The 18,377-nt window shown below is 47.7% G+C and overlaps 1 protein-coding gene across 10 annotated transcripts in view; it reads right to left on the reverse strand.

Annotated features, from left to right (window-relative positions):
* Window positions 1-435: 435 nt before the first annotated feature.
* LOC116939879 (LIM domain only protein 3) overlaps window positions 436-18,377 on the reverse strand; it is a 167,848-nt gene continuing 149,906 nt past the window's right edge. For all 10 annotated transcript variants that reach the window (XM_032948845.2, XM_076065283.1, XM_032948850.2 and 7 more), the window contains 2 exons: window positions 7,125-7,250; window positions 436-4,623 (listed from right to left, as the gene is read on the reverse strand). In XM_032948845.2, coding sequence (XP_032804736.1) covers window positions 4,518-4,623; window positions 7,125-7,250 — 232 coding nt within the window. In that variant the 3' untranslated portion in view covers window positions 436-4,517. The remainder of the gene's footprint in view (window positions 4,624-7,124; window positions 7,251-18,377) is intronic.

Here is an 18,377-nt window from a genome sequence, read left to right on the forward strand (position 1 = left end):
CGGGAGTTCGTTACCCGAGCGTTGGTCTTGTGGAACTTGACATGAGGGGAGCTCTTTTACAGCCAAGTTTTTTTTTTTTTAAACACAAACGCCCCTGCGCCCGAGTGTCATCAACACAAGTAACGGCAGTGAAGTGAATTGCCCCCCCCTCTCCCCCCCCCCCATGCATTACAAATGATCGGGGCTTAATTTCTCATGGAATATCTTCCAGGGCAACTCCCCACCCTGACAACCGCTAAGGGGGGGGCCTTGGTCAGATATTTTCTGGAGCTCAACCCCACACAGCTCCGACTGCAATTAAGCCCTGTGGTTTCACAACAATCTACTGTTTGAGGAAGCAAAACGGGTACGTTTTTTTTCACAAGCAAGAAAAATAAATAAAAATAAACGTGCACGTGTTTAAATATTACCGCAATAAATTGATCAATTGTTGGCTTTAACCTTCATGTATTTTGTTTTATTGTACCGTTGATAGCGACTGGGCGAAACACACTTTTTTTGAAAGGAAACAAAAGCCAAAGTGATAAAAACCGTAAAAGAGAGAGTCCAACAAACACATGGGCCAATCGTGAGAGAGCACACCACGCGTTTTTTTTTAAATTTCACATTTAAAGCTGAAATACTTCCACGTGATAAATAAAATATTGCACCGCGAGAATAAAAAGTCACGTTTCAAGTGTTCAACGTACCAGGGAGACACCTGCTTGCGTTCAACCACTCAATGCCCAACCCTCACCACTTTGGTTGGACAAGGATTCACAGCGAGCCCCTCAATTAGGAAATAAACAGGAATGTGATGGCAAAAACATCCTGACACGGCATTCTAAACGCTCGGTCTGCGGCCACAATATCAAATCGCGATAACGAGCCTCGAATCAACCCCGTGTCGTGTCAGTTGCCCTCCGATATCATGACACTGAAAGAGAGAACACGACAAACTAATGTTGGTACTCGTACAGATATCGATGGGTGCGCTCTCTATTCCCCTATCGGTTTTCTGAATGTTTAACAACACGACGAGACCGACGAAACATGGGAGAGATAACGCGTGTGCGAAAAACAAAATTAATGAACACACAGACGACGTGTATTGTGCATTAGCGTTCACCTTGGTATGTTGTTTATTTTAATATATATATAACTCAACCTCAAACCACTATCCTGATGGTTTACTGTTAATTAAAAGAGGGGAAATCAACAACCAGCATGAAGTGACATTGATACATTTGAACTGGACATGAAGAAATACATTTTGGTCATCGCCGTCATTATTAGGAAAAAACCATGAGACTGGGTAGGGTAGGGCCTCTGGTCGGTGTGTGGCATTGGGCAACAAAAGAGAAAACGCGCGCAGCACAGCCACACAAAGGAGATGGATTCGTGAAAAACTGGGACAAATTGAGATCAGAGTTTGATAGTGACTTGCAGGTTTATATCCAGCAGTGGACTGAGCACGGGTAATGAAATGTATAGTAAATCTGTCACTTGAGCCACTTGCAGCTTTTCACATTTTTCCACGACGTAGAATTGTTTTTTTAGGTGGCTCATACTCCAAGTGGCTTTACATCTTTAATATGATTAAATAGCTTAAGACAACACGAACCGTTCACGTGAATCCCTGCATTGTAATACTGAAGAGCCTTGGCCCGCATCTCTTATCTGGACAAAATCGTTCGCTAAGTAAATGCAATTTTAAATTCTCAAGTGCAAATAAGAAATGTATCGGTTGATTTTCTTGTTTTTTTTGTATCGGTTTTTTTATCAAATGTTTTTCACTTTCTTAATCCACCGGACAGTAGTTTTTTTTATCAGATCTGTTCCTCAAAACAAATTCACTGCAAACAAAAAAAAAGTCCTGATGTGGCACAATGCAAATTACGGCCAAAACGTTCATTGAGCAATGCAATCGTCCTCGCCGTCACGGCACACGTGTTTTGATGGGCTCCGTTAGAAATCGGGGATTGAGAATCAGCCGCACGTTAAAACAAGTTGACTTTTCAATCAACTTATTTTTGTTAAAGATAAAATGTGAAAATAAATAGCGCCGCTCTTTTGCAGGCATTACAGGTTTGTGCGCAAGATTGTTCTCAGGAATGTTCTGATTTGTGATTTAATACCAAAAACAACCAACAAAATTTTCAGAAGCCGCTAAAATGCTAACAGAGTAATTACGACCCATTCACAAAAGTGCTCAAAAACAAAATGAGGCTCGCTTTATAATTTGGCATTAAGATATAAGAACCTACTGCGCATTAATTGCACAATGTGCATTATTATAATGGCTTGGCAGTTTAAAAACTTATTTTTTTACTTGTCTTGTTCAGAAAACTAATTATGTAACAATATTCCAAAGTCTCCTTAAGATAGATTCATCCAACTCTCTCCACGCAACAGTAACACAAGGTACACTTTTACTGGACTGCAGTACGTTATTATGAATGCAATTATTTCAATTTCAAAAAGTATTAACACAAAAATTGTCTTTTTAAAAAGAAAAGTACTCAGCCGTGCACACACACACACACAAACCCACCCACAAAACAAAAACAAGCCGACAGGACTGGTCAGTGACACTCGTAATAAGTGAGAATTACCCTCCGTGTTCATCGGCTTAAAATTTGTGAAAACAAACACCGAAATAGGAATCTTACAAACTGAATGTTTTGCCACACTTTGATGCCCAATTTTGTGAAGGACACGTGTGAAAACTTGCTCTGGTGCCACAGTGTGGGCAACGTTCGCTCACGGGGCCCGATGTTTGTGGAGAAGCAGCGGTGGCGGTGAACTCGGTTCCTGTCGATGGAGCTTGGTGGATTTATCAAGCCGCAGGATCATAAAACAAGACCAACGATGATGATGATGATGAATTAGTCATATCTGGCTAGGGAGTGGGGTGCTGCGATTGGAACCGTTTGCTCGCTGTTGGAAATTTGCGAGCTCCATCGCCCCCCCCCCCCCCCCCCCCAGCATCGATAACACGAGGACCACTCTCTGTAGGAAGTTAACAGTGGCCGTGCTATGGATAGACTGGACCTTGGCATGGAAATGTGGAATGTCGTCATGATGACGGGTAAAGTGAACGCTACTCGGTGAGGCTGCAACACCCGGTGAGAAGTTGTTCGTGCTCGCCTTGTGGATTGTCAAGGCTGGAATTACCACAGGATTAACAAATGGGACTTGGGTATGAACAAATAGCTCAGTAATGCACGGGAGAGAGCGACTTTGTATTCCTGACCAATTTCGTGGGGGGAAAACCCTTCTACACAGACACACGTGACCAAGCAGTAACAACGTATAAAGATATATACCACCAGCAGCTATTAACACTATTTTAGAATGCTCGTATTTAACAATAATCTGGTTATATTACATCTACAGTAGGTATTACAATTTTAATCACAGCACAGTATTAATTAAGCAGTGCATCGAACAAAAGATACCCAGCCCTGCCAAATAAAAAAATTTACGCATTTTTCCCTCCCCCCCCCCCCCGTCTGTTTTATTTTCATTCCAGTGTGGTTTTTTTTAAACGTGGTGAACGCCCCCAAAAAAAATGTGCAGGAAAAATGCAGTGGGTGCAAGGAGATTGCTTTCGTGCAAACCCCGTCCCTAAAGGGAAAACAGAAACGTTCCTATGACTGTTTAGTTTTACTCCTTAAATGGGGGGGGGGGGGTAAAAGGTTTGTGGATTTTGGGTGCATTGCAAATACAAAAACGTTTAAAACAGTTCCCATGTGCCGTGTCTTTTTTGTAACAAATCCCCAGTAAATTACAAAGCTCCCAACCTCTCCACCTACTCTTGTCCTCCACCATGTTGCTGAACTCAACGCGAAGTTGCTTAAAATAACAAATTTGGTCGTTTCCGAAATTCCCTCCCCTTTGCGAATCACAAAGCGCAAAAATCCATTTTCGTTTATTGTTTATGCAGCAGGAGAGCTTAGTGGTCACTGTACGTTTTTTTATCGCGAAAAAAAATTCTGCGAAGCTTTTGAAAACGCGGAAACATTTCATCGTTATCATCACCGTCGTCCCCGTAAATAAAATTTTTGCTTAACAGTGTTTGTTTGTTTGATTTACACATCTTCGAAATCGTCGCAGTTGGCGCCTTACGATTCCGTAACGCGCGTCGCTTCGGAACTCCAGAGTTCGTTCAATCCCTCGTTCATTCTGCACTCGCATCCCAACCTCGCCTGCTGCCATCCATGAGACACAACAGTGTCAATTGTCCTTTTCACCACCACGACCATCATCACCTCCTCCCTCGCCAACTATCCTTTGCCTTAACTGCCACCCACACCACCTTCCTTTCGCCAATCATCTCCCCCCACAACTCTTTGCATCCCCGCCCCCATTGTCCAGCCGCCATGCAGGCCATTGTCGTCCCCACAACGTCCACAGCCTTCTGCTCGTGGCTGCCACCACAGCTGGTGGCAGCGGTGGCAGCGCCCGGTGCCGAGGGCAGCGAGGGGGCGGCGAGGGGCCAGCGCCTCTCGCCGGGCGGGGCCCGTCCGCGGGCCCTAGCGAACCTGGGATTGGTAGTTCTCCTTCATGGCCCCTTCCTCATAGTCCATCTGACATAGGATCATGTTGTTCTTCAGGAAGAACTTGTCTCCCACGCAGAACCTGCAGATAGTCCACACACGACACGACGGGGTTAGCGCCTTTGTTGGTGCCATTTTTCTTAAGTCTCGCCCGGGGGGCACAAAGCACCGTTTGTCGTTCGCCTGGTAATGCTGGCATGGCAAGAGAGTGCTGTTTGTTCCTCCGGTGTGTGTGTGTGGTATTGGGCCGAGTCAACCTAGGGGAGGTCTCGATGTAGATTCACCCCGATGTGCATGACTTGGGATCGAACTTGGGTTGTCGTCGCTGTTGTTAGAAATGTATCGCAACAGACTGCTGCTCAGTTGCGTGGTAAACATGGGCACTTTGCCAATAACAAAAAAAGTCGATCTAAAAGCGAACGATGGCATTCATTTGTATCCCTTCCATGTCGGATTGAATACAGTGCAATCTCAATGAGCAGAGCAATAGAACATACAGCCCAGTTCTCGCAATTAATAGGTTACCTTTTGTGGGGAAATGTATAAACTTGGATTGGATGATATCAGCTGCATGTTCTGCTGCCATGTGTAATTGTCCCTTAAAAAGAAGGCACACACTTTAGACTGCGGGCTTTATCGCAGGCGTATCGCCAATTTGACATTTTCTTTGCGCCGAATGCGGCATAATATTGCAGATAAAATAAATATAAAAACGGGCACTTGGAAACTAAAACAGATCAGAGAAATGTGTCTCGGTGGCAGAAAAAGCCAAGCTCATTGTTCACTGAAAATTGCTGAATATTTTATGGAGTAATAAATGTTATTTAGGAAATCTGACAGACCCGTGGTTTTATTCTTTGTTTCCCCCCCCCCCCTTCGCGAATTTGCACCGCAGCTCGCGGCTGCGAGCGGTGCGCACTCGAAGTGGCGAATCGTGGCAACGACGTTGAACTCTCCCCTCCCTCCCCCCCCCACCCCACAAAAATCCAAAAGATGAACAATCATGTTTATGTTCGGCTACAACAAAATTCCCGCATGTTGCATTGTAATGTATCATATATATATATTTGTGAAGCAAGTTGCAAATGGAAATACATGTTTACGTAGAAGAAGAAAAAAACACTTCAACCATCTTGATGGGTGTCATTTGTCTCGCTTTGTGAGGTTAAGGCAAGGCAGAAATACCTCCACTAGAGGGCGCTCAAGAGAGCCCCGCCCGAGGCTTTTTTGGCCTACTCTTCCACACCGGACCATTATTCGAGGTTATGGTACGATGGTTCTGACCGTTGTCATAGGAACGTGAAATTTCCGAAACTGGACCAGTTCAGCTGCTAATGCAGACGAGCAGCACTGCCATATGCCTCTGTAGGCAAGGGAGACACTTTGACTTCTAAAGGGAATTATGTTGCGTTCCCTGCACGCGTTGGCATTACATTTCGCGACACGTATCCGATGTCTGCGCTACTCAACTTACCCAAGCACGGTAGTTTGTGGCCGAATGAGTAGGGGAGTAACTCGACTATCCTGTTGTGTTCAAGGGGTGTTTTTTTTTTGTTTTTCATCAATTCAATACAAAATCGGTTCTATCCGAGACAATGTCACGATGACCACAGATTTTTGGCTAAGGCACAGGGATTTATCACAAAAGGAATGGAAGGTCGTCTAAAGTCTACGCTGCACCAAGCCTCTCCACCCGGTTGAATTCCAAATTCAGGAGGCCAGCAAGTATCGAAGCCCACCGCAGTAATCAAACACATTTTCTGCCAGCATCAACGTCGATACCGCTCGAATAAAAAACTGGCGAAAAACGTAGTCTCATGAACATCTTTTTTGAAGTCAAAACACGTCCCCCCCCCCCCTTTTCCAAAATGAGAGTATTTACAGATTTTTGTTTAAAAAAAGAAAAGGTGCATTAAATACCTTCATGGAAACCCGAACATCATTAATCTCCATTAAACCCCGGCGCGTCATTCGCGGAGCCAGGCAAAAAAATCGCGTGGCGACGTTGCCAGGAGTCGCCACCAAAGCACTCCTCCTCTCTCTGCCTAGTTGGACGCGTTAAGTGTCCTTGGCAAACGGTCTACTGGAGCCCAGCTTCTGTGCCGCAGGGTCTGGGAGGCTGTGACCTCAACAAACTCGGAGCCTCTTAAAGCCGTTGTGCCACTGGGGTTGTGCCACCTGCTCGGGTTTTCTCCCACGATTGTTCACTTCGAGGTAATCCATGCTTGGAATTCTGGAGTCTACCCAGGACCTTAAAGTCCCAGTTATTGTCAGTTGTACAATAATGTATTGTCCAGATTGTAAGGCACACCGGAAAGACACACCCTCAAATAAGAAAGTTACAATCTCATCACACATACACACCTACCAGATTATAATACACAGCACTCCAAAACTTTAGCTTTAAAATGCACGATAAACGTTTGCACCTTGTAACCGAGAATGCCGCGATGCGCCACCGAAGACAAAGCAAGCACACGTGCAGTTCTCTCCCTCTCCTGCCGTGTTGCGAGGTTGCACGGTACCCCCCCCCCCCTTCCTCCCCCCCCCCCCCCCCCCGGGCTGTGCCATGCGAGCACCAACCTGTGGTTGCAGAGCTGGCAGGCGAAGCAGTCTAGGTGGTAGACGTTGTCCCGGGCCCTCATCACCATCTCGAAGGCCGGGATGAGCTTGCTGCAGGCGGCGCAGTTGCCCGTCACGCCGAACAGCCTGGGGGGTTGCAGGCCACAACAGTTCAGGGTGAGAATTGGGCAGCGTTGGCGACAAATGCGTCGGGAGAGTAAATCAGGCAAAAGTCTGCGACCCAATTGACGGAACTTGACGCAAAGTGGGCCATCTGGCTCCACGGTGTTTGTTGGGAGAGAACCAGACTCGGACCAAGATCTCTTAAAGCTGAAAAGTTCACTCCGACATGTTGTATATAAAAATATATATAGCATCTAGAAAATCAAGAGACACTTTATTCAGGAGGGTCCTACTTCGGAATTATTGGCTAATTGTTATTTTCAAAGCAGTGCAGAAGGAAGATGGGGAAACTCATGCTTCGAAAGGCTTAACAAAAGGGTCCGTACAGATGGGTTTATGGACCCATTTTGTCTGCAATTTCATCCCCATGGGTTTGAGAGTTTCTCAAAATCTGCACGATCCACCCACATTTGCCCCCAAAGTGATGGATTCAAAGACATGTACCTCCACGCATTCACCCTTCTAGGGCTGATAAAAAAAAAAATCACTGACAACAGCAACCAAAGTGGATAGACTGACCTCTGCCATAATAATGTCGAATTTACATCACTGGCTCAGGACGGTCAAGGGAGATGAGCACTGCCCCATTTGCTTGTTTGGGCAAAGTCACGCACCAGCTTATTACTTTTCGAGATTCATTAAAAATATATTAATAATTCACCAACAAAATGAAAAGCGAGGCAATGATTGTGTCGGACGATTGGGTCAATGCAAGGTCAGTTCTAACCAAACCATTCAGATTCCTCGACAGAGCCTTCCCAGGCACGGCACAGTGCGTGCTTATCGCCGTTTATATTCCAAGTAAATCAAGTGTCCCACAGATGCGTTTGATACCTGCAGACCAGGGGAGTCAAGCGTGCGCCACGAACCCTTCACTCGGCCTAACGATGAATCTAGAGGTGGCGCTGTTCAACTGCTCTTCTTAAGGACGCCTCAAGGAAACCGACTGAAGCGAACCCAAGGCTCTAATAACGTTGTCATCATTGCAGTCGACAAGAGCCTCAGCTTGTCGCTGTACACCAGTCCCCCCCCCCCCCGCCGCCCCCACCCGGCCACTACCCTCGTGTTGACATGGTTCTTGACCTGTGTCGTAATGAGGCTAAGGTTATGCATCAATTGCGAGTGCCCAGCGCTCATCAACGACTGGGTGCTGTGGCGCTGCAGAGCATCGATGGTGCTGCTGGGGATGAGAATTATTGTTGACCCATTATTAGGAATGTTGCGAGTTCGAATCCATGTCAGGGGCTGACCGGACCCACCATCCCTCTAGAGCTGATAAAAATGTACCATCTGGTGGTAAGAGGAAACTAAATAAATAAATAAAATCGCCATTGCATGGCACAGTCATGAGAGGGATAACGATGACTTAGGCAGGCTTTTATCCAGCAGTAGATTGATCATATCCGATAAAGATGATAAAAAAATGCGTCCTATATATAATCTGGCCATGTCTTACGAATGTGGAAATGTCACTGCTGGTTCAGGGTTACATAAAGGGAAAAGCAATGCCCCATGATTTGACTTGGCCGGTGTGGTGGTCATAATGCACTCATGTAATCTAGTGACGCATGTGGGTGATGCAATGATGGAGGAGCCTCAATGTGCACAAGATACCCACATGCAAGGCAATGAGCTGTCTGTAGTAAAGCAGCACAGCAAGTAGGTTAACAGGGTATGCACGAGGAGTTTGCATGTTATTCTCCTCCACGAACAGTTTTTTTTCTCCAGGTACTTGCCTTCCTTCTACTTCCAGCAGTTCTAAACACAAAACTGGCTAAACATCCCAAAAGCAGGACTCTCCTAGGCTCCGAGAAGTAAAACAGAGAAATCACATCTTGTGTAGCTCCTTGCGATGCAGTCACACGGAGGGTCAGTTGCAACAGCACGCGGTGTTACCACCAGAACGGCAAGTATAATTGACAATGACCTATATTTGAATAAATATTTAAAAAAATTTGCTGCCAGCTGTCAATAACAATTAAGGAGGCAGAGAAAGCGCATCGCGAGGTGCAACGCGAAAATTAGCCAATTGCGATGCGTCTCAAAACGCGCGTCTCCAGAGAGCGGCGGAGTGCGCATCCTTGCATTGAAATGATTTCTTGAAGTCGGCGTGACCTCCGACCCAAGCGATGCAGTGCAGATGAGCACCGCCTGTTGGGGGGGGGATCACAAAGGCGACGCGATTGAACTCTGCGACCTTTAACAGAGAGGCAATCACCAGCCATGGATGCGGCTTGGCGTGCAGAGATGCAGAGCTCCCACGATCAGGAGCACGAGTTCAAATCCAGGCCAGGCATGGCCTCGGCCGTACGAGTCGTCATCGTAGGTGCTCAGGTTGTGCTGCGTGGCTCTCCGATGTGCGTTTGGCTTGTACCGCTGGCGTGTTGTTCAGGGATGGTGTGCGACGTTTCCGTCCATGTTCTGGGGACTTCTTCAGGAAATTATTTAAGTTCTAAGTACGTGGCTAGGAAATGTCGGGCATCCGACCTAACAGTACGCGGTACAACAACGAGAAAACACATCACGGAGCCATCATCATCATCTCGATCATCACCAGGGTCACACCGAGCACCACCCCATTAGACTGCACTACTTGGTAGGAAGTCAACAGCGAGCATCGCATGAATCGACTGGTCCCCGGCATCGCATTGTGGAATGTGTAACGCTTGCTAATGAGTGATAATAAATTTTAAAAAAACGGGACCCAATGCTTTTTTCAGAATGGGGTTGACTTTTTAAAGTTCAAGCACTAACGATGTTTTATAGTTCGGGGCGTTGGTGAAACGAATGGGGTACCACTTTCCGTTCTATCAGCCTGTACGCGTCGGGATGTATATACAGCACCCACTCGCATCTGAACGGCGTTATTAAAAAAGGCACCAGGCAGGGGGTAAAAAAAAGTCCTTGTGAAAGTCCCGAGAGACATGAGAACCATGCCACGCTGAGACGTACACGGGAGGGTTACAGAAAAGAATATTTAAAAAACATTTTTTTTTACAAAGTTTGTGTTCAGGTCAGAGTTACAATGAAGTACATAGGGTAGGGGGGAGGGGGCATTCTTAAGAGTAGAATGTTAAATGTTAAAGTGCAGCACTAGCTGCAGTGTTGGTGCCGTTTAAAAGGCGCGAGCGTGCATCTCCTCGCTCATACGAAGCAGCAGGCAATGTTCATCGCCGCCTGGCGGAATATTTTCAAGGTGCCCAGCGGCGGCGAACCGGGCAAAAGTTCGGTGCTCCGAGCAGCTAAAAAAAGGGGGCCATGGACTCATCCCAAGTACAATAAATAAATGAAACATCAGCAGAAATTCAAATCCTAAGTCACATACCAAGCGAATTAAACGTTAGAAGAACAATAATAAATCTCTATCCCTCATCTATCCCGTCTGCATCTCTCGTCGTAACCACAACGCCGCGGCATCTACATTTCCCTTATCTCGCGACACCGTAAACTCATCTTCATTCCCTAAGGGTGCCCCCCCCCAAAAAAAAAAATGTTTTGTTTAGGACGCCCAATGGGTCAGTCCCAGCAACCGACCGCACTTCGGCGGAAAGGCAGAGTGCCTGAGCAGCAAGTAACCATCTACTCCGAGCAGGAGAATTTTAAAAATAGATATATAAATCGAGCTGCACTGTTGCATCATTAGCGATTAGGGTGGGTGTTGCGAATTGAACACTGCAACCCCAAAAAAAAAGGTTCAAGGTTTGTTTTTCCTTTGCCAACCCCATGGGATGATCCTACTGCCACAGGTAAATTCCTGGATGAGAAGGTCTGAACAACGCTGCCTCTGATTATGCTTAACCCGACAAAACAAGACACGCCGGTACGCGGGACGTTAAAAAAAAAACACGCACACACTTTGACACACGCGCGCACCTCCCGAAGCTCGATTGTTGTTTTCGGTGCCGGCGTCGATTTGACGAGCACGCGATGCGGTGAAAACCAGGGGCACAGCGCGGGGCTGCTAAAGAGCGCATGGCATCGTTAAAACGAAACGAAAATATGAATGAGTGGATGTTACGGTGGCATCTTTGGTCTGCAGACACCACCCCACAGTACGTCCGCAAGCGTGCACATTTGCAGCAGTGCCTTACTCTGGATGCATCGAATAGTGGCCAGGATAATTACACACGATGCAAACCTACTATACATGATTAATTATAGATTATAGCCCCGTCATTCCACTGCTGGATTAAGGCATTGATTGCACACACACACTACACTATACGTCTATACATGGAGACACGTATGCGCGTATAATTGCGCGCGCACACAACGTCCACATAACTGCTTAAATCGGGTGTTGCAGACAGTACAGCAAGCAGATTGGGGACAGGCTATGCATACTCGTGTCATTCATTCACCCTAGTATGCACATGCGCCGCGCAGCGTAAATAACACGCGATGCATCGCACACGCATTGTATCTGTCGTTATACATGACAGGCACTGTATTGAAGCTCCACGTTTATGTGCTCCCATGTGCAATATTAAACGATAATATGAAAGGGGGGGGGTGGGGGTGGGGGTCACCGTACGGAAAATGAAAGTTGGGAAATAAGTTATGAGCGCACAGACGGAGGCTTTCAACGTGCAAATCGCTGCGCATCCTTCTCAAAAACTTGTTCACCTCGCGTACGCAAAGCTTCACGTCCACGCAGAGACAGCCTTCTACTTATCCACGCACTGCTTAGCAAAAGTGCATTCATATCTACATCACTTTTTTTTGGGCCGGTATTAAAAAGGTCCCGTAGATATAACTGCTCAACCTAAGCTATGCATGCTTATTTCTCTTTTCATCACTGCATTCAGTGAAATGAAATAAACGAATTGCAACAAGGCATTTTTATGAAAGTGTCATTCATTTAGCGATACCAATTATTCACCCAGGAAAGGAATCGGGGTCTTGAGGCTCTGCTTAAAGAGACTTCTGCACTGGAATACTTTGTTCAACGACCTACTTTCTGTGCTGCTTACATCATCGAGTCGTTGGTTTTGTGTCAGAGGAAACCCACCAGGCATACCGAGGAGGGGTGACACTCAGCACTGCCATCTCCTGACAACGCTTCCCAGCACCACGCCTACAACACCTGGCAAGCCCTGGTGATCACTCGTCCAGGAACAACTAACCACGTTCACCCCCCCCCACAACCCTTTAGATTCTGAGATGGGATGAGATCTGGTGTATTCACGGTGATTTGGTTGCAGGATCGAGGGTTCTGCCTGTGTCGGTTGGCGGAGGCTGAGCACAACCGCTTCGTATTGTGGTAATTTGCCAGGACAAAAAAACATAACCTCGGGGAATAGTGTCAATGTGAAAAATAAAGAGAGGCACCAAAAATGCATGGGGTTTTACCCAGACCCGCCGTTCATTGATAAACAAGCAGCACCTCTTTACTAGCTCGTGCTGAAACAGTGGACATTTATCACAAAAACACGTTGAGAAACATTTTATTGCGTGCGGAAGATGTTTATTCTCCCCCCACCATCAAAATGTTTACATTTAAGCAGTTTTTTTTTAAACCCCACACACACCGGGGGGGGGGGGGGGGGGGGGTGAAGCCGCCACAAACATTTTCACAGTCCGCGTTATTTCGCTTTCCCCTCCCCGAAAGTGGTTACATCAATTTATAACAAATTTTCCAACACTGGCGGCGCAGAAAAAAAAAAAAATCTTTCATCCCGAGAAATTGCGTCGGGAATTTTTGTTGTTGTTGTTTTCTAGCATGTCCCTTTGCAAATAAATGCAATTTTAAACGGCGGCTACCTTGCTACGGGGGCGACGCATTACTCTTGTGGATGTTCCGCGCGCGTTGAGGCCCTGCGTCTTATGTCACATGTTGATTTGTGCCTCCGTTGGGCGAGACCGTAGCTTGAGCAATGCTGCCTAAATTACTCTCCGGACGGGGGGGAAAAAAACCTCCCGACAGCCGTGTGACATTTTGCAATTCTTCTCCCGCCCTGCCCCGCGCGCAGAAAGGCCAATACAGCGGCTCAGAATTAATAGCCATTAAAAAAGAACCAATTTCACATCGGAATATCAAGAATAGATAGAAGGTAATAAGGTAAAAGGTTTCCATTATCTCGGGCCCGGAATCTATCGGTGCGCAGGCGAGGTCCTCTCTCACGGTCGGTGTGTCTGTGCTGCGGCAGGCCATTAATCATCCGACCATTACCAAGCAAATGACACTTAATTAAACACTACATTAACCCCAGTAATGGGGGGACAAGGGTGCTCTCCATCAATCAACGTGACGAAACGCGCAGCGGACAGTGCACAATCCAGCGAGTGCTTTCTGTTTGTCTCCGGGTCCCTGGGGTGTCCCAGGTGCAAGCATGGAGGCCAAGCGCACGCCCGAGGAAAGGAGAGAGAGAGAGAGAGGAAAGGGGGGGGGAGCGACCGAGAAGGGGTCCAGCGATGGCCGGGGGAGGAGAGAGCCCATTGTGTTCGCCGCAAATTACCAGGGGCCAAATAACAGCAACGCGGCGAGCCTGCTGTGCGAGTTAAACGAGGCCCGGCAATTAAAAAGCGGCGCATTAATTGCTGCTGTGGTTTCACCTGGGCTCCTGTCCGACTTAAAATTATCTTTTATTCCCCCTCTCCCCTCCCCCGTTCTCCTCCCTCTATGCGTGTCGTCCAGCACGCACACGCTCTCACGCCCGCTCCGCTCTCCCTCCTCACGCAAGCGAGCATACCCACCCCACTCTTCGCCGCACGCCACCTCCTCCCAATGCCGCTCCCTTCCAGACCACCACCACCATTTCTTTCAAAAACCAAAAAGCCACCGCCATGGATTCTTTTTTCCCCCCCCCGCTCTCCGTCTCTCCCAAAGCTCCCTTCGCCTCTCTCCCTCTCGAGCGGCACGCGCGGTCCCAAGCTCCGCGGCTTGTTACGGAGGACGGCTGGCGGGAAAAAAAAAAAAAAACACGGCCCCCGCATCGATCCAATTTCGTCCGGGTGGCAGGAGCGCGTCTCCCCGGCTGCTTACGGGCGCGCCGAGCGGAGCGAGCGGGAGAGGCCCTCCGCGAGCACGTGCCTTTCCCCCGCAGCGAGCTCATCAGAGCAATTATGTCCCGCTGACATCCTGGCAGTGATTTATGGCTGGTTTCACTGGAGGCCTCAGACTTTAACAAGGTGACATTTTCGCCAATCAGAAGTTTTCTCAGCGCACAAAGCACGAGTGTTTGTGAAGTTCAGGACAAGGACCCAATTATCCCTGAGTGACAGTGCGAGTCTGTAGGGCCATTAAAAAAGGGAAACGGGGCAGCGTGCATCTCGCGACTGCGGCGGCGACGACGCTGCTGCTGCTGCTGCTCCTCACGCCGGACTCCTCATTAGGAGCGCACTCCGGTAACGAACTCTACCGCGTCGCAAATTGAACGGCGGCGTGAGTTTCCAAGCGCACGGAGTTCAAGAGCGCATTACGAGGCAAAACACACCTTAAAACATTCTCGACGAATATGGAAAGCACGCGGTAATGGGCACGCCGGGCCCTTCAACTTCACAACGCTCCATTATAAAGCGCTCACAGCGTCGACTCGCACAATCCCTTTCCGTGTATTCAACTTTCATTCGGAAGAAAATGAGCAATTTGGAATGTCCACTTAAAATGTTCTCCGTTTGATAATTTCATGTTCTGTTGTGTCGTGAAAATATATTTGCTTTTTTTTACTTTAATGCCTCCTGTTAAAAAACAGATTGAGTTTTACTTAAGGTCAGTTATAAAAGAGTTAGGTTTCCATCCGTTTTATTTCCTGCTCCCACAAAAAAAAGAAATCAACAACCCTCACGCGCCCAATTAAATAAAGCAATGTTGTTATTGCAGCTGCCATATTTCAACTTTAATGAAGAGAATTGAAACCGGGACGTTCATGGATTGGATACCACTGGTGAAGGCTTTGGAAAAGTCAGAAAAAAGCCAGGAGGGACAATTCGTTCATTTCCCACCCCCTTCCTCTTGTTCCCAGCAACCATTTAATTAGCATGTGGACCAGACCGTAAGTAAAAAGCTAGGAAAATGTTTTTGGCAAAACCAATCAGGGCTGCTGATGGACTTCATCACCGCAAACCAACTTCGCGCAGTGACGGGCAACTTCAAGCACACAAAAAATATAGAGGCTGTATAAAAAAAAAAACGTTCCTTTCTCATGGGACACACAAACAAGGGCCGGCCAAATTAAATTCCACGTTGGGATTATTTGCCGTGCGCTGCGTCAAAAGAGAAATTAGAAGGGGAAGGAAAAAAAATAGAGGCGCGGTGTCTTTTTGTGCGGCTTTCGGGTGTCCAAATAGGGTGACCTTCAGAGAGAGAGAGAGAAAGGGAAGGCACGCCGTACAAACACGGCAAGTCAAACAAGCCGCCGCGCTAATTGAGGAACCAGCAAATTCTGGGCGCAATCAATTACTCTGGGGCTTGGCGTCGCTCGCGGACCAGACTTTATTTCCCAAGTCGGCCAGGGCAGTTTTCCACGAGCGCAAAACAGAGAGGCTCCCTACAACCTTCCGAGGCCCCCATTCGTTTCTTTCGACAGGTCTGAACCTATTAAGAAAATGCATTTTGGTGGGTGATGCCTAGCCGCTATTGATCAACCGCCCGTGTCGAGCTCCTGACAGCTTTCGGCCATATCTGGTGCGCGAGGCTGCAGTACGGTCGCGTATTTCCCCGTGCCCCACACTGACGATGCTCGGAGCCGAGAAGTGGTGCGAGATTTTTTTTGGGGGGGGGCTTTCTTTCGCTCCCTCCTCTCCCTCCGCACGTAGCAACGGTGCATAAGAAGGCGGAACTGGCCACACGCGCCACACACACACACACACAAATGATTTCCCCCCCCCCCCCAGTCGCCATAGAGTACAAGCTTAATTGGACCGTTGGGGCGACTGCTGTTAGGGAGCGCCTATTAAGGCCTACGTGGTGTTCAAAGCAGTGGTAAGGCCAGCACCACACCCAGCTGTCTCAGTCCGTTCCCCCAGTGCTGATGTTTACATGCTGCACCAGGTTACATATTTTAGGCCAAGTCGACCTAGGAGAAGCCCAGGACCAGGTTCGATATCACTTGTGCCTTTTGTAAGCCAAGGCAAAGAGTCCAACTAAGGTTCTGCCACATGCACAAAGACACACACACACGTGTACACAAAGATAACGATCCCTGTTATAGCCTTGAACAGTGGGACAGGTGCTGTCAGCGAGCACCTATGAAGGCTGATGGCACAAGGGAGCAGGTCGCCAACACTATGTTAACACCGCCCCAGGTATTCAACCTAGGCCCAGGATCGCTTTAAACGTTGGGTGACATTATTGGCTGCGAGCACGAATCTAACCCTCGGGTCACCGGGTTCGTAGCGCAGTGCGCTAACCGTTGCACTGCCGCTCTGCACTATACTGCACACAGACACACACGTGCATACAAGCACACTCAACTCATGCTGTACATTAAGGTTAATTGTTTTATTAAGTCAAGCACCATTACATTGTATTGCACGAATCCTTTCCCGTTTCGATGACGTACGTGTACATCAAAACGAACACGGAAGAAAATATAAAATAACTGTATCGGTACCGTGGCTCCCATAAGGCCGTGTGGAAGATTGTGCGACACTTTGGTACCAGCTACCATTGAGTGCAGTCGTGTCGACAGTTCCCTGCAGCGAGTACAACTCCTTTAAAAAAAACAACGGCACCAAGCCTCACTACATAAAACTAAACGCGGAGCCTTGCGCGTTCCAAGATTCAGAGAGGTGAACGGGACCCCACACTGCAACTTGCAGACGTCTCGGAACGGGAAAGGGGTTAATACATCAACATTATTTTTCCAAATCAGCTTCATGTTGGTGACGTTTACAGGCACGGCTACAAATCAAAACAAAACTCACAACCGCAGCGCAGAAGCAGACACTGTAAGTGTTCACCTCTCCGCCGAACTAGGTATTGAGGAGGCAGGTGCTGCAAAACGCTTTTTTATTCCCTGCGCAAAGGTCTTCACCCGCGAGCGAAACGTGCGGTCAGGGGGGGGAACCCCACGACTATCGAGGGCCCCTGAGCAATCCTCTGGGCCGAATTAGCGCCGTTCCAAACGTGGCCGCGAAGCCCTTACCAGTTAACACGCTCATTGTGAAGCTCGCAAACCCCGAGAATGCCTTTGCCATGACACGAGGAACTCGTCTGGACAATTCGAGTTTATAGAATGATTCTTCACACAAGCCACAAATGATGGAGGTTGTATATCATCACAGGAGGCAATGAAAATGGATGGAACAATGGCAACGCAGAGCGCCGCAGTGGTGCTGAAAAGATGTTACTTTCATTTAGCGTGGCAATAAAAAGACGACACAATTAAGTAGTAATAACGTCCCCTTCATTAAATGCAGCCCAAGGCAACGCTGGTTAGAAACAGCAAGACTCAAAATCAGAAGGCTGCGGAGTTAAAAAACAATCTTGGACTGGGGTCCACTCAACCCATTAACCCCCACGGGGTCATTAAAAACAAGTTCCGCTTTCGTGAGAAATCGACAGTGCTCGGGTCTAATGGACAGACTGGTGCTCACCATAGCAATGTGGAATTCACCGCCACTGGTGCAGGTAACCACCGCTTCTTGGTCATATGTGGTCACATGATCCAGGATGCAGATGAACTGCATTAACAGTGATAAATCGCGCCTCTGATTAGCACAGTTGGTCACGTTCAGTGCGAAAGAAGCTCAAAAAACACGTGGTCCCTGCAAAATGTGCCTGCTAAAAACAAACGTGTAACGTTACACCGGGCTTTATTGCTATTGCCATCCTCTCATCGCTCGTGGAGGGCCAGCGACTTTGGTGCCTGTGGGCATTTGCTAACGTCGGCAAGCAAAGCGATGGTTTTAAAAAGCGGGCGACACGCCACGTCTTCGCCCCCCCCCACCGCCCCCCCAGCCGAAAATCAGCGATGAGCCTCATTGATGTGCGATTTTTCACTACCTGGTGTTTTTGTCTGTTAAATCGGTGCCTCTCCTTCCAATACCCCATATAAGGCAGACTTTATTATTTTAATCATGAGAAAATCTCACCGCCTTCAATGACTCTTCCTCATCTTATAGTAAGGGGGTAGGGGGGGGGGTGTG

This window comes from Petromyzon marinus, chromosome 7 (assembly GCF_048934315.1).
Source record: "Petromyzon marinus isolate PM22_M1 ecotype Great Lakes invasive population chromosome 7, UKy_Petmar_22M1.pri1.0, whole genome shotgun sequence".
Lineage (NCBI taxonomy): Eukaryota > Metazoa > Chordata > Hyperoartia > Petromyzontiformes > Petromyzontidae > Petromyzon > Petromyzon marinus.